At 36.8% G+C, this 25,387-nt stretch overlaps 2 protein-coding genes across 2 annotated transcripts; one reads left to right on the top strand and one right to left on the bottom strand.

The window, feature by feature from the left end:
- Positions 1-11,584: 11,584 nt before the first annotated feature.
- desi1b (desumoylating isopeptidase 1b) lies at positions 11,585-16,526 on the bottom strand. Its single transcript, XM_051915435.1, has 6 exons — positions 16,153-16,526; positions 15,915-15,936; positions 15,642-15,711; positions 13,360-13,469; positions 13,041-13,163; positions 11,585-12,942 (listed from the first exon to the last, which is right to left on the bottom strand). Exons 1-6 carry the CDS (start codon positions 16,238-16,240, stop codon positions 12,852-12,854), a joined length of 504 nt encoding a protein of 167 aa, XP_051771395.1. The 5' UTR covers positions 16,241-16,526; the 3' UTR covers positions 11,585-12,851.
- A 781-nt stretch (positions 16,527-17,307) lies between these two features.
- On the top strand, positions 17,308-25,118 carry xrcc6 (X-ray repair complementing defective repair in Chinese hamster cells 6). Its single transcript, XM_051915432.1, has 12 exons — positions 17,308-17,551; positions 17,672-17,784; positions 17,897-18,038; positions 18,112-18,363; positions 18,452-18,638; positions 19,166-19,352; positions 21,206-21,378; positions 21,504-21,661; positions 23,359-23,488; positions 23,583-23,683; positions 23,769-23,885; positions 24,695-25,118. The coding sequence occupies exons 1-12, from the start codon at positions 17,482-17,484 to the stop codon at positions 24,895-24,897; spliced, it is 1,833 nt and encodes a 610-aa protein (XP_051771392.1). The 5' UTR covers positions 17,308-17,481; the 3' UTR covers positions 24,898-25,118.
- Positions 25,119-25,387: the final 269 nt, after the last annotated feature.

The following is a 25,387-nucleotide window of genomic DNA, read 5'->3' as shown; positions in this document are numbered from 1 at the left end:
CTTAAACTTGGTATAGGTGAGGTTACAATAACCATTGGTTCTTATCATAAAATATGCATAAAACAAAATACCATACAAAAGACACTACACAAGAGAGCCATAATCATACACACAATGTCCTGGGATGCATGTTCCTTTATAGAACAGAAGAGTCTGTTTTTACAGGCTTTGTGACTTCACTGTGGCCTGATTCAAGTGAGTTTTTAGCAGAGTTCCGTATTATTTTAAGTCGTAAACACCATGGCAACCAGGGGCATTTGCTGCAGTTTTTTGGGGGATGGTTCACAGACCTTTGTTGGGAGAGTGAGTTTGCTGGATTATTCATTAATTATAATTAATAATTTGTGTGTCTGATTGGTCTAGATGCTACACCTTTTTGAGAATGTAATGCATCTTGATGACTTTAAAGTCAAAATAAATGATAAAATTTCTACTTTATTAAACATGTTATTCTACTTGTTCTTCAACTATAAAACATGTCCTTTCTTCTTGATCATTACAAAAATTTAAAAAATCAGGTTCCTCTCTTTAATCTCCAGGCCCACATGGAATTTTTTCTTTTGGAATTTCAGGTCATTAGTTTATATAACATTTTCTGCACTGGTTTTTATGAGAAAATATGTAGAATTCTGCAGAACTGGTGTTCTGTTACAGTACGCAAAGAAGAGGAGAGGCAATGATCTATTCACAGCAGTTTTATTGAATAAATACACAAACAAAGATAATCCAAACAGGGAAAAAAGATGACAATAATCCAGACAGGATAGAAGAATAAGATAATAATCCAAATGGGGAACGAAAACACAACAACTCTACAAAAACACACATAAGGACAACCTCCAACAAACTACTACTGAAACACAGGGGTATATACACTGGATAACAAAAGGCTAACAAGGAACAGGTGAGGGTAATGAATTGCTATGGTAAGAAACAAGGCAGGAACAATGGAAACAAAAAATACATTTCAAAATAAAAGTCTTAGAACACTGAACTCACAAAATACAAGAGAAATCGTGACATGTAAACATAGCAAAAATGTATTAAATTGAGCTTAGGGGACTGACCACACACTTGCTGATAATTGAAGGCATTATCAGATTAGTGGAAATGTTTAATAAATGATCACAAGGGGTGAATGAAGACTCGGAAGAGTTGAAATACAGCATATGAGTCATGTGGACCACTTTATGACACGTTGATGGTGCTTTTCTGCTGCGAAAACATCTTAAAGCAGTTTAAGATGGTTTGCTGTTCTTGTTTAGTCTCCCAGCCTGGTCAAACTGTTCTCCTGGCTGGTTTTAGAAGGGTTTTCATCTTTTTGTGTCCTTTTTGACATTCATTGTAATTGCATCCAAAAATGTATCCAGTATGTTATTCAAAACTTTTTCTTTTGTGTTCTGCATGAGGATGAGTAAAAGATGACAGAATTTTATTTTTGTCATTTATTTTTATCTTGAGATAGGCTGAAAAGAGATTAAATGACCTGTGTGAACGTCAGTTGTGTATGTGTTCTGATCTGCTTGTGAGAGCATGCTTAATTTGTACGTATGAGGGTTATGATGTTGAATCTGAATAATCCCCCCAATTTAATATGTATCCTGAAACAGGACCTTTTGCTCTCAGTATGGAAGATAAATGTGTCCTCTCATCAGAATACATTGCTCTCTGAGTTGAACTGTGTGTTTGTGTGTTATCTGCATATTTTATCTTGCCCTTTATTCATTCATTCACTTTAGCGTTTCATTGAATCTCATTTTTCCTTTATGTAACAAGGACAGCATTTTACTTGTAAATCGTTCGTTGCTATTTTTTTGTGGTCAAATGTTACATTCTTCTTTGTCGAATATGAACTGTCAACAGATAAAGACTCTGATCAATGTTCTGATCAACTCACATCAAGGTCCCCTTTTCCTTTATTTCCAAACTTTCTCAGTCTTTTTAGTTATTTATTCCTTTGTCATTGGCAACCTGTCAGGCATTCTCTACACTATTTTTTTATTTATTTTTTTGGTAAAAGTATGAAAAACTGCAGTGCGGTTCTTCTGTGCTTGAAATGAATGCTGTCAGATGCAAGGTCTTGGATAGATTTGCTGAAGCATGAAATATAGCCATGACAGTCCTGATATGGAGAAATATTAACAGATATACAATACTCTTCTCTCTATACATTTAGTTATAAGATGGAGAATATATTATTTAGTCTCTCTACTGAATAAAATGAAAAGAATATGAGATCAGATTTAACAGATGAAGAGAATATGATTAAGAAATGAAGCAATGCAGGAGTGCATGTATTGATGGGAGGAGCAATGACCCACTTTTATTTATAAGGTTTTATTGTTACTTTTGTTTTAAAAAGAACATGAAAAGATGTTAAAGTGGTGTAGATGCTATGAAATCAACATTGTAATTATATTCAGGTGTTTATTATGTTTTTGACCCTGTTTATGAGTCCCAAAGGGCATTATGACATTTTAGAAGGAAAGGTTTTGCTAAATCCCTTTGCATAATAAGCCAAATTACAATCCTACATTCTTGTACTATTTTCTGCTAATAAAAAACAAGCTTTTATATGTATCTATCTATCTATCTATCTAAGTGTATACAGTATAAAAATACACTTACACATCTGCTTATGAAAAACAAGCTTTTATACAACCCGAATTCCAGAAAAGTTGGGACGTTTTTTAAATTTGAATAAAATGAAAACTAAAAGACTTTCAAATCACGAGCCAACATTTTATTCACAATAGAACATAGATAACATGACAAATGTTTAAACTGAGAAATTTTACAATTTTATTCACAAAATGAGCTCATTTCAAATTTGATGCCTGCTACAGGTCTCAAAATAGTTGGGACGGGGGCATGTTTACCATGGTGTTGCATCTCTTCTTCTTTTCAAAACAGTTTGAAGACGTCTGGGCATTGAGGTTATGAGTTTCTGGAGTTTTGGTGTTGGAATTTGGTCCCATTCTTGCCTGATATAGGTTTCCAGCTGCTGAAGAGTTCGTGGTTGTCTTTGACGTATTTTTCATTTAATGTTGCTCTAAAACCTTTATATACCTTTCAGCATTCATAGTGCTTTCCAAAACATGCAAGCTGCCCATACTGTATGCATTTATGCACCCCCATACCATCAGAGATGCTGGCTTTTGAACTGAACGCTGATGACACGCTGGAAGGTCTCCCTGCTCTTTAGCCCAGAGGACATGGCGTCTGTGATTTCCAACAAGAATGTCAAATTTGGACTCGTCTGACAATAGAACACTTTTCCACTTTGAAACAGTCCATTGGCCCACAGGACACGATGGCGCTTCTGGACCATGTTCACATATGGCTTCCTTTTTGCATGATAGAGCTTTAGTTGGCATCTGCAGATGGCACGGTGGATTGTGTTTACCGACAGTGGTTTCTGGAAGTATTCCTGGGCCCGTTTAGTAATGTCATTGACACAATCATGCCGATGAGTGATGCAGTGTTGTCTGAGGGCCCGAAGACCACCGGCATCCAATAAACGTCTTCGGCCTTGTCCCTTACGCACAGAGATTTCTCCAGTTTCTCTGAATCTTTTGATGATGTTATGCACTGTAGATGATGAGATTTGCAAAGCCTTTGCAATTTGACATTGAGGAACATTGTTTTTAAAGTATTCCACAATCTTTTTACGCACTCTTTCACAGCTCTGCCCATCTTTACTTCTGAGAGACTCTGCCTCTCTAAGACATCCCTTTCATAGCTAATCATGTTACAGAACTGATATCAATTAACTTAATTAGTTGCTAGATGTTCTCCCAGCTGAATCTTTTCAAAATGTCTTGCTTTTTCAGCCATTTGTTTCCCCTGTGCCAACTTTTTTGAGACCTGTAGCAGGCATCAAATTTGAAATGAGCTCATTTTGTGCATAAAATTGTAAAATTTCTCAGTTTAAACATTAATGTTATCTATGTTCTATTGTGAATAAAATATTGGCTCATGTGATTTGAAAGTCTTTTAGTTTTCATTTTATTCAAATTTAAAAAACGTCCCAAATTTTCCGGAATTCGGTTGTATACACATACTGTATACATACATACATACATATATATATATATATATATATATATATATAAGCTTGTTTTTCATAAGCAAAAAAATAATACAAGAATAGTGGCGGCCATGTAGGTAATATGTTTAACAAAAATGAAACCGCAAAATACAGAACTAAGCATTGTCATATAGATTAGACTAAGAGAAGTGAGAAACAAAGTGAGCAAAAACATTATGTGGAAGAATAACCTAATATGCCTACATAGAGCATAGGTGGTAGTGGGATTTTGTAATGTACTTTAAGGTATTTGTGCAAGAAAGAAAGAAAGAAAGAAAGCCAGAAAGAAAGAAAGAAAGAAAGAAAGAAAGAAAGAAAGAAAACGAATTTTTGATATCTTAACCAGTCATATAAATGGCTATAAAATCTCTGGTGTGTTTTAATGTCTCATAAACAGTCAGCTCTGTTTGAGGTCTCAGTAGACTCTCTGTCAAACTTGACCTTTACGAAGTGAAAAGAGATGCAAATAGCCATTCACTCCTCAGTGCTCAGTTCTTTATTATTGTAAATTGGTTTAGAAGCACCTGGATCCATTGAGAAAACCTGCCACTCATCCCAGAATTTCAATAACATGATTTACTCCTTCCTTGCAAGCCAGAGGTTTAATTTCTTTTAACCTACACTTTGATGGGTCTAAAATCTTGGTATCGGTTCACAAACAGGATGATTATAGCAAACTACAGGATTAGTTTCACAACTGATGCACTTGCATCAGCAAATTTATTTTGGCCTGAAAGCAGATAATGTTTAAAATATCCAGTGGAATGAATATATTGAAGACACGGGGGATTTCTATGCCAGGGGCCTCTTCTTTTCTCCCGCTGTTTAAGAACTAGATTAAAGCAGCACAAAGGTTTTAAGGTTTAAAGGTTTTCAAACTTTTGAAGAAAACCGTTGAGTCATTTTTTATCTCCCAGTCAGAAATATGTACATCTTAAGTGCATTAGACAGGGGGTGGTATTGAATTTGATTGAATTGTCTATTTCGTCATCTCTCTAAATTCAGTTTACAACGGCTCATCATTTCAGTCGTGAGATCTTGAACTTTTTTCTTTTTCTTTTTTCTTTTTTCTTCTCTAACTCACCAAACACTCTTTTACTTCCTCATGTGGTGCAAATAGAAAACTGTATTATTTCTAAGAAGCAAAAATAAATTATATAATAAAAAGATAAATAAAAATGCTAAAAAAAAATGCCATTTATTTTAAATCTTTGACAGTATTACATAGATTCTAGTGCTGACTGTAATGTTGAATGTGTCTAGTGCTGTCATTGTATCACACACTGAAATTATTAAGAGAGGTTAGATTTTTATGGCAAGTTTGAGACCATAAAATATAAAAATATTAAATATTAAACATTAAAATATAAAATATTATACCATAAAAGGTATTCAACAGATCAATTTGTTGATAGCTCTGACAAGTGCTTTAGCTTTAAATTTACAACATTTGTATAAAGTCAAGTAAAGTCAAGTCACATTTATTTATATAGCACTTTTTACAATGCAGATTGTTTCAAAGCAGCTTTACAGTGGCAGGAAAATAATGTAACAAAGTTTGTTTTGGCTGTACAGCAGCTCTAGAAGAAAATAGTGTAATTGTGCAGCTTAAGTTAGTTCAGTATTGATTCATTTCCATTGTAAAAGTCATTTAATTCAGTGAATTTTGTTCATTTATCTATACAGCAGCTCTGGAGAAAACAGTGATGTCAACGTCCACTTTTCATAATCTTAATCTAAAGTAATTACTCTAATTACTCACAAGTAGTGATTTCAGATGAAAAGTGCTGCTGTCTTTGCACAGCATGTATTGAATATCATCTAGCAACACATGATAGGATGATCTGTAACTGGCAGATGGATTAATTTATTTAAATAAAGGTAAAAGCTATTTTTGTGATATATATAGTTCCGGCTGTGAATTAGTGGGGGGGGGCTTTTTATCAGTGAGTCTTTCTGCGGGTTACATCATAACACCAGTAGGTGGCGACAAGCGTTAAAATGAGTGAGTCACTGAATCATTCATTTAACCGATTAGTTCCAAAACTCTGATTCATTACGGAACTAAACACCCTTGTATGTTGCTCTGAGACATGCAATGGCTGATTTTGGGCTTGATTGTAACTACTTTTGCTGGTGGAGCAGAGCAAAATACAGAACAAAAGAATAACTCCTCAAAAATGTACTCACACTGAGTTGATCTCAGATGCAAATTAGTAAGACGCAAACAAGATCTATATGCCATATATATCAATTAAGTCTAATGCTAAATTACCAGCCATGCTATTGGCAACCAAGTAAAATTCCCGATTTTAGAAAGGCGAGAGTCCCATAAGAAGCTTCACAGAGCCAAGAGCAAACCCTCTAGCATAGCTCTGTTCCTCCCAGTCTCGTTCAGCGAAAAGTGCCATGAATAATGAAAATGAGGAAAGAAAAACTCTTGATTAGCTCATTGTTTAGAACATGCAGACCCTTAACAAGCTCTTTCCATTTGAAGTTCACTGGTGTTTTAAAGTGGTAAGCCGGAGTTCCCACCTGGCTTTAACTCATTTAACTGGCTTAAACAGCAAGACTTCCTTGTATAACTATTTCAGCAGAGTAAAAACTCTCCTACTGTTACCACATTTAATCTCTATTTGGAGATTTGAAAACTCTTAATAGCCATTTAAAAGGCCTAAAAATTGTATTCCTGTTTAATTTTTTATTTTGGTTGATAACCAGTTTTACATCATCTCACAGAAGTGAATACACCCCTCACATTTTTGTAAATATTTTATTATATCTTTTAATGTGACAACACTGAAGAAATGACACTTTGCTACAATGTAAAGTAGTGAATACAGCTTGTATAACAGTGTAAATTTGCTGTCCCCTCAAAATAACTCAACACACAGCCATTAATGTCTAAACTGCTGGCCACAAAAGTGAGTACACCAAAGTAAAAATGTGCAAATTGGGCCCAATTAGCCATTTTCTCTCCCTTGTGTCATGTGACTCGTTAGTGTTACAAGGTCTCAGGTGTGAATGGGGAGCAGATTTGGTGTTATTGTTCTCACTCTCTCATACTGGTCACTGGAAGTTCAACATGGCACCTCATGGCAAAGAACTCTCTAAGGATCTGAAAAAAAGAATTGTTGCTCTACATAAAGATGGCATAGGCTATAAGAAGATTGCCAAGACCCTGAAACTGAGCTGCAGCACGGTGGCCAAGACCATATAGTGGTTTAACAGGACAGGTTCCACTCAGAACAGGCCTCGCCATGGTCGACCAAAGAAGTTGAGTGCACGTGCTCAGCGTCATATCCAGAGGTTGTGTTTGGGAAATAGACGTATTAGTGCTGCCAGCATTGCTGCAGAGATTGAAGGGGTGGGGGGGTCAGCCTGTCAGCGCTCAGACCATACGCCGCACACTGCATCAAATTGTTCTGCATGGCTGTCATCCCAGAAGGAAGCCTCTTCTAAGGATGATGCACAAGAAAGCCCGCAAACAGTTTGCTGAAGACAAGCAGACTAAGGAACCATGTCCTGTGGTCTGTTGAGACCAAGATAAACTTATTTGGTTCAGATGGTGTCAAGCTTGTGTGGTGGCAACCAGGTGAGGAGTACAAAGACAAGTGTGTCTTGCCTACAGTCAAGCATGGTAATGGGAGCGTCATGGTCTGGGGCTGCATGAGTGCTGCCGGCACTGGGGAGCTACAGTTCATTGAGGGAACCATGAATGCCAACAGAGCATGATCCCTCCCTTCGGAGACTGGGCCGCAGGGCAGTATTCCAACATGATAACGACCCCAAACACACCTCCAAGACGACCACTGCCTTGCTAAAGAAGCTGAGGGTAAAGGTGATGGACTGGCCAAGCATGTCTCCAGACCTAAACCCTATTGAGCATCTGTGGGGCATCCTCAAACGGAAGGTGGAGGAGCGCAAGGTCTCTAACATCCACCAGCTCTGTTGTAATGATGGGTCGGCAGAGCGGGGATCCATTTGCAAGCTTTATTAAGAACAGTATTTACACAGGTAGACAGGGGCAAAGGCAGGAACATAAACAAGGACAGGCAATGGTCGAGGCAGGCGGCAGACAAACAGAATCAGGGTACAGGCAAGGATCAGGGCAGGCAGCAAACAATCACAGTCCAGGAAACAGGCAAAGATCAGGGCAGGCAGCAAGGGTCACAGAGAATAAACAATCCAACGGTAACAGGGTAAACAGTCCACAAGAAAACGCTCAGAGTTGATCACCGGGGCAAATCAAGACTTCGCAAAGGGTGTGTGTGTGTGTGTGTGTGTGTGTCTTAAATAGTCCAGGTAATGATCTGCAGGTGTGTGTGGCAATTGGTGATTGGTGCATGTGATTGGAAGGGAGGATTATGGGAAGTGGAGTCCAGGAACTGACAGGAACAGACAGTGATCGTGACATCTGTGATGTCGTCATGGAGGAGTGGAAGAGGACTCCAGTGGCAACCTATGAAGCTCTGGTGAACTCCATGCCCAAGTGGGTTAAGGCAGTGCTGGAAAATAATGGTGGCCACACAAAATATTGACACTTTTTACATAACCAGCCAGTGTTCAAAACTATCTCCTTACCTTAGCCCAATTCACAAAGGTAAGCTGTAATAAAGTTTTCTAATTCGGGTGGTACTGGTGGGTTTCTACTAGAAATTCGAGCATGTCGCCGTTCGTCTTTGCGTCATTACGCCACGTCTGTTTACATAAAGAAGGAGTCCCAGCTAGTAGGCTATATCATGTGTGAGGATGCTGCATGATGGCTGATCATTTATAGTCTTTTCTCACAGCAGCTGGAATAATTAAACTTATTGTTTTGATGGCAGATTTTATGGTATGACAAATTGACAATTAGAGATTAGACTCTACAGAAACTGACATCTACAGGTATGCTAATACACATTAAATACACATAGTCACACAATGCTGATGTTGTTAACATTAACAATTTGAGAACAAAGTATAACAATAATAATAATTTGCATGGTTTGATGTGATATGAGCTAAGCGATCGTTAAATTTAATCACCATTGGCAGCGTGATTTATTGTAATGCTTTTTTTCTCAGTTGGTCAGAACAAAAGTGATACAAAAAATGAACAAAAGTGATACAAAACGATACATGTTACTTGTTTGTTCAGGTGACATTCTCCTGTGAAAATTCTTATTTTGGTCATACTTCCAATATGTAGAATCTGTGATTCCGAAATACAGTATCCACACCGGTGCGGTGACTAACAGATAACAAATAAATGCAATTGCATGTTTCGGACAGAGATGGCGACAAACAGGCAAAACTTACGGACTGCAGCTGTAACTTAATGTCTTAAGTTAATGTTATTTGTGAAAATTTCGTAATCTGTACTATTAGCACACTATGCCTTTATTTTGGAGGCGGGGCAAATTTTGCCAAATTTTTGAGGTGTGGCAATTCTTAATAGGATTTTCACAGGAATTTTCATAGGATTTCCTTAGTTCCATTCACTCATTTTACAAAGTCATCTAGCAGGTTGAATTGCTAATACAACTGAACATTTTGAGAGAACATCAGATAAGCTGACTTAATAAATTGATGTTGATTTCCTAAAATGGTTTTGTTTGAGCTCCTCATTATGGTGATTAGTGTTCCGTTTGGTTGGGCACTTGGAACTTCATTTATATTATTAAACTTCCCTTCCAGTTGATGCAGTGATGCAACACGAAATCAGTTATTTGAGAAGTAATAAACAGGTTGCTATTAAATCTGGCCTAATTTCTAACTACATCATTGACTGGTTTACTTTTCATGTAGAATTATGATCTATTAAAATTGTATTGCTAACACTTATGTCAAAAACACCTTGTGAAACATCAGACTTTTAATTGGGTTGATATAATCCATCTGTAATTGTGGCAATATCTTGCAATTAACCTTGCTTGAGTTAATTCTTTTCTTCGTACGTTGAATACGGAAAGCGGTCTGGCGGAAGCTAGATATTTTACTTCATAACTTGTTAAATATGGAATTTTTTTTTTTACACAAACGCATTGCTTCAGAAGGCCTTTATTAACCCCCCGGAGCCGTGTGGAATATGTTTATAATGGATGGATATGGATGGAGACACTTTCTTCAGCTCATACTCGTTGGTCCTGTTAACTGCCATTTTAAAACTCAGATGCGTCAGGATATTTATTAAAATATCTCTGATTGTATTCATATACACCTTGGATGGCTTGAGGGTGAGTAAAGCTTGACGTAATTTTCATTTGAAAGTGAACTAATCCTTTAACTGTGCGAATCCTTTTGTTTTATTTCTCATTAAATGGTCAGCAGCATAGGCTACATGAAATACATTGATTATGGATCATTTACTTTCATACTTAGAAGATCTGAGAAGAATCTGCTTTCTTTTGTTTTTGTGGGTGACTGTGCACCAGTGTCTGTATAATGCACTAAAACAATCTGTCATTCCAGCCTTACCTAACTCAAACATAACCTACAGCTCATGCAACTATATTAAAAACTTTTTTTTTTTTAACGGATTATTTTTCAATGTAAACCACAGCCCGAGCTGCAGATAAAGACATCAACAGTCAGATTAGTTTAATACCACCTACTGTACATTTTAAGGATTATGTTTTATATATGTATTTTTGTATGCTACAAACACGCATGTTCTAAAATGTCTCTGCTCATCTCATGAGCAATGGAGTCAGTCTCACGCTCTCTCATGCCCTTCTTCCCTCTAATTTTAATGGTTCTGAAAGTACATTTTTACCCACATGATTAGATGTAAAATCTTTTTATCTGCTTGTGACAGTAATATTGGATGAGAGGATCACATGCTGAAAAGCCGTAGTGGTTAATTAGTGGCATGGCCCATGAAATCATATAAATGTCAGGGAATGTGTGAGTGGACAGCTACCAAAAGAAAACTGCAATGTGAATGCCAACCATAAATGACATAGAAATGAGACTCTGTATCTGATTTGGTGGATTTACAAGACTCAAATTCAAAATGACAAAGCTGGAAAACTTTAAGCAAATAAATGGATATAGAGTACAAAGCACTCTTTCTGTATTTTTAAAGACTGCCTGTGTTAACCTGTCATCAGCATATTTTCACTATGTATAAAGAATCTTTAATAAGAGGATGAGGATGTGAGCAAGATGATGCAATTCAAACGCAACATTAAAAGTGCAGACTGTTACAGTACATGTCTCTGCGTGTAAAGTTTTTAAGTGAATTGTAACATTTATCTGAAACATTGTTGCTTAAAGCTAGCTAAATAGATTTAAAATTCAATCAGTCATACAGAACACTTTTAGTTGACCATGGTAACATTTACACCTGAAAACTTACAATATGCATATTTATGCATTTAGCAGAATATGTATTACTAAAGTCATGCAACCTGACAATTAAAAACAAAACCACCACTTTTTTTTTAGATTTTCATAATGTCTTTATGTTTTTCAAGCAGGGACACAGTGATATTAAACAGACATAAATACATAAATGTGGTTTATTTGAGGCAGAAAGGAATTAAGAGCTCTGAATAGTATTTACAGAACAACAGTAGCACAGATACATCAGGCAGCATAACCTGAACTTAAATAAATCATACTGTGGAAATTTTTACTACGAATGTTGATCATATATAAAATATCTAGTTAGAAATTGTGCACACATATTAAAAATTTAGATTAAATCGCTTAATAGCATTGTAATGCGTTTGTTATGATTACACTGATCCTATGGACTTTAGAGAGTTTGAATATTTACCATCAGAAAGCTGAGTTAAATTCCTACTGTATTACATTCTTATCACAACCAGAGTAACACATTTTTAAAAAAAAAAATGACAGGAGTCAAAAGACTTGAGAAATACAACAACTTCCTCACTGGGTCCATTACTAGTGATACTTGCACATTTCATGACACCTATTGTGCTTCCTATAACATTGATCCCCTTAAACCATCTTGAGTGCAGTATATAATATATTCAAGACACTATAGGATTGATATAAAGGTTAACTGTTCAGAGTAAAGGTAAGGTTTAGATACTTTCTGTGTTGCAAGTTATCAATACACAGCAAAGTACAAAGAAAGTGACTGACTCTAACATGTTTTGAAAGACTGACTGAGACATCTGATGAGACATCAAAATGAGTACTGCACATTATGTCCTCTATTAACAGTAAAGAAGAATAGTCTAATTTGTTTACACATAAATAAGGGACTCTAAATAAAGAGGGACATTCGACTCTTCAAATAAGTATCAATCACAATAGCTTATTTTTTGAAACCTTATTCTCATCCTGTATTACTCTCAAAGTATCTGAAGTAATAGATCATGTTGAGGTAGGACAGAGACACCTGCAGACCGATGAGGGTAATCCTGCCACAATTTGCTTTGGCACATTTAATCTATTTATATATTACTTTATATTACTTGTAGTTTTATAAAAAATATTTTTAGGTTTGGTTTACATTTCCTATTCCACAGGGGCAGTTTGTGTGCCAGCTGTAAATGCTGTACTGGAAAGCCAACTATACAGACTAATTGGTCTGTCTTTATTCATCACAGATCACTGAAGGAAACATTAAAAAGGTCAATAGACTGAAAAGTTATCGCTTTATGAAAAGGTACTGAGCAGAAACTGGAAGACCTGCTTTGATATAAAAGCTATTTTTTGTTTACATGATTTCTTATCTGGAAAGGCACTGTGTGACTCTTTATGACTTGTAATAATACATTCTTAGATGAAGCCAGATCTACCTCTGGCCATATCCATTCATGCCCATGCTCCCCGATGGAGTGATAGTGACCGAATCTAGAAAAGGACGGAGCGCTTGTCCAAAAGGTCTGTGGAAAAGAAATTATGTAATTTAATCCAGTTATTATTAATACTACCACTAATGTCAATGACATATTTGATTGCAAAGTTGTAAGGGCAAACTTACGTAGCGAGCACCTCAGATGGGAGGTCAGTGATGTATGAGGGAATCTTTCTTCCTGTTAAAAACTGTGCAACCTCAGAACTGAAGGTGTTGCAATTGTGTTCAAAAATGTGGTATTTTTCAGGGCTGTGGAAAGAAAAGGAGGAAGCACATATTCATTTGTAAAGGGTGTCATTTCTGAGAAAACAAAATAGAAAAAATAATGAGAGCAACATCTGCAAAATTTTGTCTCTTAATATTAGACTAGAAAAATATTCTGATAAAAAACGACTGAATTTCAACTATCATTGCAGTTAAATGTTAAATGCAAAAATATACTGACCTGTAAGTAGACTCCCTGAGCGAAGACAGATATTCCAGAAAGAGGTCCCGGGGAACTTCGGTGTTTCCAAGGTCCACTGTGGTGTCGGGCATGCCTAGAATAGTACCACCCTGAAACATAAGAGCAATTCATGATTATGAAGGGTTACAATTAATCATTAGGCCCTATTACTTAGACATAGCCTTAAACTTGCAGATATCTTTAAGTCAGCATGAAACAGAAGTTGCGATAGTCTTTTTTTCCCTATTGTGAGATACAGTGGGTACGGAAAGTATTCAGACCCCCTTAAATTTTTCACTCTTTGTTATATTGCAGCCATTAGCTAAAATCATTTAAGTTAATTTTTTTTCCTCATTAATGTACACACATCACCCCATATTGACAGAAAAACATAGAATTGTTGACATTTTTGCAGATTTATTAAAAAAGAAAAACTGAAATATCACATGGTCCTAAGTATTCAGACCCTTTGCTGTGACACTCATATATTTAACTCAGGTGCTGTCCATTTCTTCTGATCATCCTTGAGATGGTTCTACACCTTCATTTGAGTCCAGCTGTGTTTGATTATACTGATTGGACTTGATTAGGAAAGCCACACACCTGTCTATATAAGACCTTACAGCTCACAGTGCATGTCAGAGCAAATGAGAATCATGAGGTCAAAGGAACTGCCTGAAGAGCTCAGAGACAGAATTGTGGCAAGGCACAGATCTCGCCAAGGTTACAAAAAAATTTCTGCTGCACTTAAGGTTCCTAAGAGCACAGTGGCCTCCATAATCCTTAAATGGAAGACGTTTGGGATGACCAGAACCCTTCCTAGAGCTGGCCGTCCGGCCAAACTGAGCTATCGGGGGAGAAGAGCCTTGGTGAGAGAGGTAAAGAAGAACCCAAAGATCACTGTGGCTGAGCTCCAGAGATGCAGTCGGGAGATGGGAGAAAGTTGTAGAAAGTCAACCATCACTGCAGCCCTCCACCAGTCGGGGCTTTATGGCAGAGTGGCCCGACGGAAGCCTCTCCTCAGTGCAAGACACATGAAAGCCCGCATGGAGTTTGCTAAAGATGGTGAGAAATAAGATTCTCTGGTCTGATGAGACCAAGATAGAACTTTTTGGCCTTAATTCTAAGCGGTATGTGTGGAGAAAACCAGGCACTGCTCATCACCTGTCCAATACAGTCCCAACAGTGAAGCATGGTGGTGGCAGCATCATGCTGTGGGGGTGTTTTTCAGCTGCAGGGACAGGACGACTGGTTGCAATCGAGGGAAAGATGAATGCGGCCAAGTACAGGGATATCCTGGATGAAAACCTTCTCCAGAGTGCTCAGGACCTCCGACTGGGCTGAAGGTTTACCTTCCAACAAGACAATGACCCTAAGCACACAGCTAAAATAACGAAGGAGTGGCTTCACAACAACTCCGTGACTGTTCTTGAATGGCCCAGCCAGAGCCCTGACTTAAACCCAATTAAGCATCTCTGGAGAGACCTAAAAATGGCTGTCCACCAACGTTTACCATCCAACCTGACAGAACTGGAGAGGATCTGCAAGGAGGAATGGCAGAGGATCCCCAAATCCAGGTGTGAAAAACTTGTTGCATCTTTCCCAAAAAGACTCATGGCTGTATTAGATCAAAAGGGTGCTTCTACTAAATACTGAGCAAAGGGTCTGAATACTTAGGACCATGTGATATTTCAGTTTTTCTTTTTTAATAAATCTGCAAAAATGTCAACAATTCTGTGTTTTTCTGTCAATATGGGGTGCTGTTTGTACATTAATGAGGGAAAAAAATGAACTTAAATTATTTTAGCAAATGGCTGCAATATAACAAAGAGTGAAAAAGTTAAGGGGGTCTGAATACTTTCCGTACCCACTGTATATCTGAGTGTAATGGATTCTCAAACAAGAAAAAATATAGGGAGGGACTTGATTTTGTCCATTGGGAATTAATTGAATCGTTGGATCATTGTGGTTTACTATTTACTAACTGCTGTGATCTCATATGAGTGACAGGTTGTCCTGCCCTTATGCTGACTAAAACATGCCATTACAAAAAAGAAGAGATGACATTGCAAGAGGGAGGGGAAGTTTTGATTAAAATTTATGAGGACACATGAATTTTTAAAAGAAAAAAGAAAAAGATGCACACTGAAAAATAGTAATTTATATATTTATAATAAATACTGCAATATTCCACAAAAAATAAGAATCGTCCATTTTGATTTCATGTTGACTTTAAGCAATAAACTAGTTTAATGCATAAAGATCCACTGATCATTTCTTACCGGATAGCAGCTTGTGATGCCCCCTCCTCCAAAGAAAAACTCTTCCCCATAAACCACTACTGATGTGTGCCTTCATTAAGTAATCAAAGAACAATACATTCAAATAACAACTGTTTCATTTAATCATTTTTAGTATTATTAAATTAGAAGAAAAAAGCAAAACATAAGCATTTTCACTAGAGTTGGTCTCAGACCTTTGGACCCCAATGTATATCTAATTCTGCTGCCTGATAAAAAAGTAGCAAGGTTTGCAAAAACGTTAAAAATACTCACCATATTCCTTCGACTTGCTTTCCTGTCAGTTTAGATATAGAAGAATTGTTGTCAGTCATTTCTTTACATATTCCCAAAGGTGACAAGGTTATTTAAATAAAGTAAATTTACTCTAAAATGTATAAAATATCATATTTTGTCATTAACAAAAAAATCTCAACACAAAAACATGAAGCTCTATTCTAGAAGCATCGCCAACATCCTAACAACAACTTTATCCGGCAAGCTGATAACTCACCTAACATCATGGGACTCAGCTGACGGGCCAGTCCCTTTGACAGGTCATAAATGTACAAATTCACGTTGTAAGAACTTCCATCAGCCATCGCTACGACTTTAGACAAACGTGTGTTTACAAACAAAAACCAAATGCTACTGCTAGCAAACTGAAACTTAGTTTTTTCTCGCTCTGACTGAACTCGAAAAACCAAACTTCACTGTTTTGCTGGCTCACATTCCAATAATCGTATTAAACATTCACACAAGGACGCGTTTGTTGTGGGTTTAAATTATTTCAAGAAAATTATGAACAAGTCGACACAGCGTTCACAGGCGACGTCGTCACAGTGACTCAAGATATTTTGGTACCGGTCGTGAGTGACAAATGTGCTTATTCATTGGGGGACCGACCAATGGCAGCACAGATACAGTAACTTACCAAACATCTGTAATATCCTCCAAAACGCTAGATGGCAAACTAAAACACGCATGACGATGTTCATGCCCAACACTGAATCAACTAGTCATTTTCGCGAATCGGTTCGTTTGAACAGTTCGTTTCAAATAAACTGGTTCAAAACCCCGACACATCATTAAGTGACATCCCGTCGTGGCATAAACATGCTCTAATACTTTTCAGTAAAAACATATATGGCACATATGTCTGTTTATTGTCGATTTTCGATTACATTTATTAATAAGGGATGTATTGGAAATCAGCTCCAGTTCAGTTTGTTGCAGCCATATAGTAATTTACCTACCTAATTTGCGTTTATTTTTGCCCTAGTCAAATCCGGAATACACCCCAAATGCTCACCCATTACGTCGGGCAAGTTCGAAAGGAAAGTTTGTCGGTTCACTCGTCAGACCTTTTTTGAGAACCGACTCAATACATTCATAGAAAAGATCCGAGTGAAAAGAACGATTCGTTCACGGCCAGTATGACCCCCTTAATTTAAAAAAAAAAAAAATTTAATATTTTTTTAAATCCTGGCTTCAGAGTACCATTACAAATGGTAAACACGTATATAAACACTTTAAACAGTATTTGTTAAACTGCTAAAGCGGTTCTCAGAAACGTTTGTTTACTTCCTCTTGCTTGGATTAACCAGTCACTTCGCTTTTGTCTTGCCATTGGTTCTTGCTATTCAATACTCGTTTCTGATACGCTAGTGCAGCTGTCACTCAAATTGTGGCGCACTGGCTGCATGGGCGGTAGGGATACAAAGTTCTCTTGCTCAAAAGAGAAAAGTGCCTGATCCTAAGTTTAAGAAAAATTGTTTTGTTTTTCCCCCCAACTGTATTTAAAAAGCAACACTGACACGGTTCTTAGAGAAAGCAAAGAGTAATGGCGGACTGGGGAGAGTACTATCAAAACGAAGACGATGAAGTTGAGCAGGACGAGGAAGATTCTGGGGGTTAGCACAGCTAACTGCATTAATTGAATCAATATAAGTTGCTCGTTTTGTCCTCCATTAAACTTCCATGTATGAAATTAAGATGTAATCATAAATTCTTTGTAACTTATAAATTAATAGGTGATTACAAAATCAGTGGTCGTGACAGCCTGGTGTTTTTGGTTGATGCATCCAAAGAGATGTTCATCAAGGGTGAGGATGGAGAGCCATCAAATTTTGACATGACTATGCAGGTGAGTCTAACTGTAAAAAGCTTTGTTTATTTATTATCCTTTGTTTTCACAGTATTTGCCTGTGTTTAATTCCTGTGCATTTCTAATAGACGTTATTCTCCCTTGTATCTAGTGTGTGCGCAGTGTGTACACTAGTAAGATCATAAGCAGTGACAAAGATCTGGTTGCTTTGGTGTTCTATGGGACTGAGCAGAGCAAGAACCCCAGAAACACCTTCAAGCATGTCTACATTTACCACGACTTGGATTCTCCTGGTGGGTAACTCGCTCTTTATGCTTTCCAGATTGCGTATTTGTTGGTGATTCTATCTCATTGTTCCCTTCTCAGGAGCTCAGCGTGTACAGGATATTGATAAACTGCAGGGTGAGAAAGGAGCTCAGTTGGCTGAAAAGATCCTGGGCAGTGGGGAAACTTCCCTCGGAGAGGCTCTATGGTGCTGCTCCAACCTTTACAGTGACATCAAGTTGAGACTGTCACACAAGCGCCTCATGATCTTCACATGCAGAGATGACCCTCACGGAGGAGACGCCGCTAAAGACAGACAGGCTCGTACAAAAGCTTCTGACCTTAAAGAGACAGGTAGGTAGGCTGAATTGAAGGGGAAAATGACACAGATTCCGTGGTGAATGATGGACATTGTATAGCCTGTTTTCTGTTTGCTCCTCAGGTGTGGTCATAGACTTGATGCACCTCACAAAGCCTGGAGGGTTTGATGTTTCCCTGTTCTTTTGTGATATTGTAAGCCCTCCAGAAGATGAAAGTGAGCTTGGCATCCAGCTTGAGCCCTGTAGGAAACTCGAGGACTTGACGAAGAGGGTCAGAGCTAAAGAGTTGAAGAAAAGAGCTCAAAGCAGGTAAATGCACTGCACCACGCCCATTCATTCTCCAAACCACTTGTCTTATGCAGGGTTGCTGGAGCTTTTTGCATGTCCATGCAAGGGAAAAATGTGTATAGCAGCTAATATTTTTCTGTAGTGTTTGTGAATGGATTTTAATACAGTTTGCTTCAGGCATGTCAAAAATCAATTTATAGTCGGCATGAAATAGAAAAATCCGAATTGCAAATTCTTTCCCACTGTGACCTATCTAAACAAAAATTATTTTCAAACGAGAAAAAAAATGGATGGTGGGATTTGATTTTGTATATTGAGAATTGATTGGATCGTTGGAATCATTGTCATTTGCTAATTGCTCTGATGATTAAATGATTAAAAAACATTTACAGATAAATCATTTATCATAAACACTGCATTATTCCAGAAAATAAATTAATTTCATGGTGATTTTAATCCTTTTAAACATTGGGAAAAATGCAACATTGTTTCTTGGACAAAATGGCTCCAGAATGCAGTTCTTTGATTTACACCTATTTGTTTTCAAGGTTAACATTCTCGCTCGGAGAAGGTGTCAATCTGGCAGTCGGTGTATATGTGTTGGCCAGGACTGCCACCAAACCTCCTGCCGTCAGACTTTACAGAGATACTAACGAACCTGTGCGCACTAAAACCCGCTACTTCCACACCCACAACGGGGGCATACTTTTGCCAAATGATATGAAGAGGGCACAGGTAAAGCACTAGATATGGGGTTCGAATTGTTGCATTATTCCAAATAAATAGATTGAAATTCACAAATACATGTAAAAAGATTCACAATAAATAATCAGATTCACAAATAAATACATTAGGAGCCACAAATAAATGTAGAGTTTCACAAGAATTAATAAAATTCACGAATAAAAATAAAAAAACACATTTTATTTGCAAATGTCATTTTAATGTCACAAACACAACTCTGCCTGGCATTCATAAGTAATCGCTTTCTGTGGATTTGTAGATCCCTGCAGGCATTTGTAGATTTTTAACACTTCTAGCGTCAAGATGTGTAGATAAATCCACAAATAAGTGGACTCCGCCCACCGTTTACTCAAGCCAGTCAGATAACGGCCACATTGCACTGACCAGCTGTAGCACGTTCTTGCTACAACCAATCACGTTTGGCTTTACACTCGGGGCGGGAACAGATTCATTTTGCACCACTGAAAGGAACTGTATTCTATGGGCGCTTTATTCAAACTGAGCTGAAGTGCTGTTTGTGTGGTTAAAACACCCCGATTATTGGAGTTTAAGGCTTCTTTATATTTCCATAAGGATAAACTCAAGGATTATACACAAATTATGATCATTCATAGATCCTAAGCATCATGATCAGTAACACCCTCTCTACACCGAACACAAGCGGCACGACTGTGCCAAAAGCAAATAGTATGCTACCCATTATATTATATAATCAGTGATACTGTGACTGGACGCAGCACAACATGATGATTCACTGATAGTAAACGGATGCCGGTTCTACTTCTGAAGTACTACATGCACTTGCTCTAATTTACACAAAGGACAAATGATTCACACATTCGCTTTGACGCGTCCATAGACAGCCTCGCACAGGGTAGACACGATGTAAGACGTGGCACAATGGCCTTTTAAAGCACAATCACGGTGACAAATATAGGACATAATATCATTGTATAATACCAAATGATATCAATGCAACAACCTGTCACACATTTAAAAAGAACCCACCTCTATCTTCTCTACAAACACAAAAGGGAATCATAATACATGTATTTAATGTTTAAAATACTATTTATAATGCTCTATAAATTGTTAGATCCACGGAGCTGCTTATGTGTGTCGTTAAAGCTGCTTGACTGAAGAAGTGGGAAACGCTGTTGAGTAATTTCACCTATTACACAAACTAGCATGTTTATCACAAGGTTGAATCCAGTTATTCATTATTCAGCTACTTATTGGTGTTTTTCTGTTCTATCTTGAATAACGTGACGCTTCCATAATGTGCTGTTACCATAACAGAGATGTAAAGCGCTGTTTCTCTGGCATTTTCAGAGGCTCATAAAATATACTGTGGCTTGGCTTGAAACGCAGTCTAATGAGATCCAAATTTTAAACATCTTTTACTGTACCAATTTTATAGGCCTTATAATTCCTATTTGAGCCAATGCAGATGAATGAGCAAAGTTATTTCAGGGAAAGACCGCCTGATTGTAAAGCAAATCGTGATTGGTTGGAGTGAGAGTGTGCAATGATTGGTCCGCGCAAATGGCTGTTATCTGATTGGCTTAAGTAGACGGTGGGTGGAGTCCACTTATTTGTGGAATTGTCTGCATGTTTTGACACTACAAATGTTTCAAAATGCAGCAAGCGATTCACAAATGAATGCCAGGCAGAAATCTATTTATTTGGAATAATGCAACAATTCTAACCCCATAACAAAATGTCACTTTGAATCAAAATCAATAACAAAGCTATACTGTAAGGTTTATTTGCTGTATGTGATGCTTTTACTTAAAAGTTACTATATTTTCTCATACATATTAACTTAATACTGAACTATAAAGGTTTATGGGAAGAAACAGATTGTGATGGAAAAGGATGAGGTGGATGAGATTAAGAAGTTTGATGAACCAAGTTTGGTGCTGATGGGGTTTAAGCCCATGGACCGCCTCAAACTGCACCATCATTTGCGACCCGCACTCTTCATATACCCTGAGGAAGAGCAGATAGCAGGCAGGTCTTCATTTGTTGATGTCTAAGCATCTCTTTCACTTCAACCCATATATTTTCTTAACAGTTTATTTTCATATTTTGGAAAGCAGATGTGCCATTCCTTATTTTTCTTTTGTTTATTATAGGGAGCTCCTGTATGTTTACAGCTCTGCTTTTGAAGTGCAGTGAGAAAAATGTATTTGCACTGTGCAGATACATTCCTCGTCGTAACACTCCACCTAGGTTTGTAGCACTGGTTCCCCAGAGAGAAGAACTGGATCAGAGTCAAACTCAGGCAACACCTCCAGGTAATTTCAGTCAAGACTGTCAGATATGTTAATTTACACCAGGAATAGGCAACTTCGCTCCTGGAGGGTCGCCGTCCTGCAGAGTTTAGCTCCAACCTTGATAAAAACTCATCTGCAGTGTTAATTTTGACAGCAAATTTTGATTTAGTTTTAGTCATAGTCTTTTGACTAAAATGCCATTTAGTTTTAGTCATGTTTTAGTCATCGGAAATTGTTTTAGTTTTAGTCTAGTTTTAGTCGACTAAATATCATATGATTTTAGTCGACTACATATCACAAGATTTTAGTCGACTAAATCTACAGTAGATTTTACTTACACTAAAATCTACTTTAGGTCAATTATAATGTATTAAGTAAGCATTTCTCTAACAATACACAGATCCAATACAATGACATACATCTGATATTCTCCAAACTGTTTATGTTCATGTAAGACAACCAACTATACTTTACTCGCCAAAGTGGACGTTTTTTTGACCGTTCAAGTGCAAAAAGACACGAAAGAGAGCTCAATTCAGTACTTGTCAGGGATTGACACACTTATCATTGAGGTACTATTATAGTTTTTGGTTAAAATTTTAATTAGATTTGATTTTTAGTTTTTCTGCTTTCATTGTAATTTTAGTTAAAAGTTTTAGTAATTTTTTGTGTGTTTATGTCTTTTAGTTTTTGCTTTTAAATGTCTATATAGTTTTTTATTTCTGTTTTAGTTATTTTAGTACATCAGGTTAAGCTAAAGCTTGGAAACTAGATGAAATAAAATAAGTTTACATTTTTTATATATTTATTTTTTATTTTAGTTAACGTTTATTTCAAGTAATGAAGATTTTTTATGGTTTTAGGTTTAGTTAACTATAATAATCCTTATACTTGTAAAATATATTGAATAATGTGTCAAATAATGTTCTTAGCCTTTCCTTCCTGTGACAGAAGATACAGTAGTTTACTCTGAATTAAACAGAAATTAATTTTAATATGGTTTATTGTGTAAACAAAATAACAATAATGACCAGGAAAAAATAATAATTATAATACACTGTGACTCTTATCTTCAGTCTGCACTGTAGCAGTCTGCTCATTTAAGTTCAGATGAAGGAGATAAAAATATGCATTCTTACAACCATCTAAAACATATTACCATATAAACATTGTGTAGTAAACATTGTCATAATTCATCAACATTAGCTCATAAACAATCGCTTGGCATAAATGTGCGCTATTCATTGATTGCGAAGCAGTCAGATGTGCCAATTTTCCCGCGGTTAGATCAGCACGTTACACTTCAAATGCGCGCATCTTCCACACAGGACAGCAGTCCTGACTGGTTATCTTCCCAAATCGTCCCTCTCTATCATTTTTGTCTCGTTTTTATTCTTTGACGAAAATTAGAGTAGATTTTAGTCATAGTTTTAGTTATTCAAAACGCATTTTTATTTAGTCATCGTCTCGTTTTCGTCCGTGAAAAAATGTTGTTGATGAAAATTATTCGTCAACGAAATTAACACTGCTCATTTGTCTGTAACTTTCCAGTAATCCTGAAGAGATTGATTAGCTTTGTTTAGGGTTGGAGCTAAACTATGCAGGACAGTGGCCCTCCAGGACCAAAGTTAGGCCCATGTTACATTCAACTGTATGGCTAATTGATTTTTTTATATATATCAAATAGTAATATCAAATTGTGGGATCCGATATTTTAGGCTTCCATGCGATATTTCTTCCCTTTGCTGATGACATACGCACTTTGGATGCTCACGAGGGTCCCACAGCCTCTGATGAGCAGGTGGACAAGATGAAAGAGATTGTGCATAAGCTCCGCTTTAAATACAGGTGTGTGGTTTTCTACCAGTCGTGCACGGTATAATTGCATTTTTCAATCATGGAGTTTTAGTTGATTTGTACTACAAGTGTTCTGTATTTACAGGAGTGATGCATTTGAAAACCCAATGCTGCAGCAGCACTACAGGAATCTGGAGGCTTTGGCTCTTGATATGCTTGCACCTGAGCCCATTGAGGATCTGACAAGTATTTCTTACGTTCAGATTGTTTTAAATAGATCATTTTTATCATTTTATCCTACAACATTCTCATACTCTTTATGCTCTCTCAGTGCCCAAGGTAAATATGATAGATGATCGTCTTGGCCCACTGGTTCAGGAGTTCAAAGATTTAGTCTATCCTCCTGATTATAACCCAGAAGGGAAGCCTGCAGCTAAACGCAAACCTGGTGAGATTTCAGATGATTTTATATTGATATAAAGCATGAATGAGGAATGTGAATTTTTTTATTTATTTATTTTTTTATATACATATTTTTCAACCTAAAAAGTATGATCCATTGAAAAAAATGCTGTTTTCAAATACATTTATTACTTGCATGTATAGTTTAGCTTCTGACAGCTGAGCTAGTTTTCAGTGACTTGGAGCAGCTCGGTTCACAGTAAATGCTGCTCAACATAAACTCCATCTCTGGTCGCTCAATACATGCATTTTAAATTGCAGCATGTGCTAACCCTCTTTTCAAAGGTCTCTTAAAGCTATGTAGTTTAACCTTTGAAAGGAAAGGAAGCAAAACAGCCATAAATATTAATAAATTAAATAAATATTCTGTAAAATAAAAAAAGATTTTAAAAATTATGAAATACTTGTCTTTTTATTTATTTATTTCATAATAGTATTATCACAATAGTAATATATTTCTTTATTGGTTTAATTCATTTAAATAATAATAAAATAAAATATTTTAACAATTCTATTATTATACTGTATAGTTATATTGAATGGGGAAAAATAGGATTTCATTCTTTTTTTTGTCCTTTTGATAACATGCCTAATGAAATATAAAACTTAAAACTGTGGGATACTGCAGGTGCAAAGACAGAGCAGCATGGTTCAGTTCAGTATACATTGAAAATGACTGTATTACTTCTGTATGCTAACTTCCAGAGACTAGCCTTTTTGTTTTTAGTAGCAGTGCCACTACTTTCAGAATCTTTGAAAGAATCTTGACTTGAATTGTCTCATCCTTTTGTACAGCCGAATCTAGCGGTGGTGGTGCTGAAAAGAAGCCCAAAGTTGAGATGTCTGAAGAAGATCTGAAAAACCATATCGCAAAGGGCACCTTGGGCAAACTGACAGTTCCTGTGCTAAAAGATGCATGCAAGCAGTTTGGAATACGTACAACAGGAACCAAGAAACAGGAGCTAATAGATGCCCTGACCATGCAGCTCTCAAAATAAGCTAATGTTCTTAAGGCCTTGCCCGTATTTGGGGGGAAAAAATCATGACACCTTGATTACATACTTGTTCATAACATAAATACAGAAAGATTTGTATGTCTGCACATTTTAAGTCACTCTCATTTTGAGTCAGTCTTGCCTATCTAGGGCACGTCACACATAATTTCGTTCAGCATTGTGACTGTTATCATAACATATGCAATAAAAGCTTGAATTTTGTAGTTTTGACAGCATTAAGCATTTTATTTCACTTTGTTTGCTATTTATTCTTCAACTTTATTAAGCCAGTATTGCCATGATTTAATACATTACAGTAAAGGAAGAAAATTAATCAAATTGAACACCTCAAAATACACATTTGTTCAACTTTTGAATTAGTATGAAAACTTTTATTATTATTGATTATTGATACTAAGGAGGTTGGTACTGTAGAATACAGATTTTATGCCTGTTAAATTGAGTGCCTGTCCTTCATGCAGTTTTACCAATC

This window comes from Ctenopharyngodon idella, chromosome 12 (genome assembly GCF_019924925.1).
Source record: "Ctenopharyngodon idella isolate HZGC_01 chromosome 12, HZGC01, whole genome shotgun sequence".
Classification (NCBI taxonomy): Eukaryota; Metazoa; Chordata; class Actinopteri; order Cypriniformes; family Xenocyprididae; genus Ctenopharyngodon; species Ctenopharyngodon idella.
Note: the sequence above shows the minus strand (reverse complement) of the source record. Positions and strands in the feature narration are given on the sequence as shown.

Excerpts from the sequence above, each read along its gene's own strand:
- desi1b (XM_051915435.1), bottom strand. The coding sequence starts at position 16,240 with ATGGCTGATGGAAGTTCTTACAACGTGAATTTGTACATTTATGACCTG. Across the intron at positions 15,712-15,914 it reads AAGCAAGTCGAAGGAATATG|GCACACATCAGTAGTGGTTT; the intron begins GTGAGTATTTTT and ends TACTTAATGAAG. Across the intron at positions 12,943-13,040 it reads CCATCTGAGGTGCTCGCTAC|ACCTTTTGGACAAGCGCTCC; the intron begins GTAAGTTTGCCC and ends TCTTTTCCACAG.
- xrcc6 (XM_051915432.1), top strand. The coding sequence starts at position 17,482 with ATGGCGGACTGGGGAGAGTACTATCAAAACGAAGACGATGAAGTTGAG. Across the intron at positions 18,039-18,111 it reads CCACGACTTGGATTCTCCTG|GAGCTCAGCGTGTACAGGAT; the intron begins GTGGGTAACTCG and ends TTCCCTTCTCAG. Across the intron at positions 21,662-23,358 it reads AACTCAGGCAACACCTCCAG|GCTTCCATGCGATATTTCTT; the intron begins GTAATTTCAGTC and ends CCGATATTTTAG.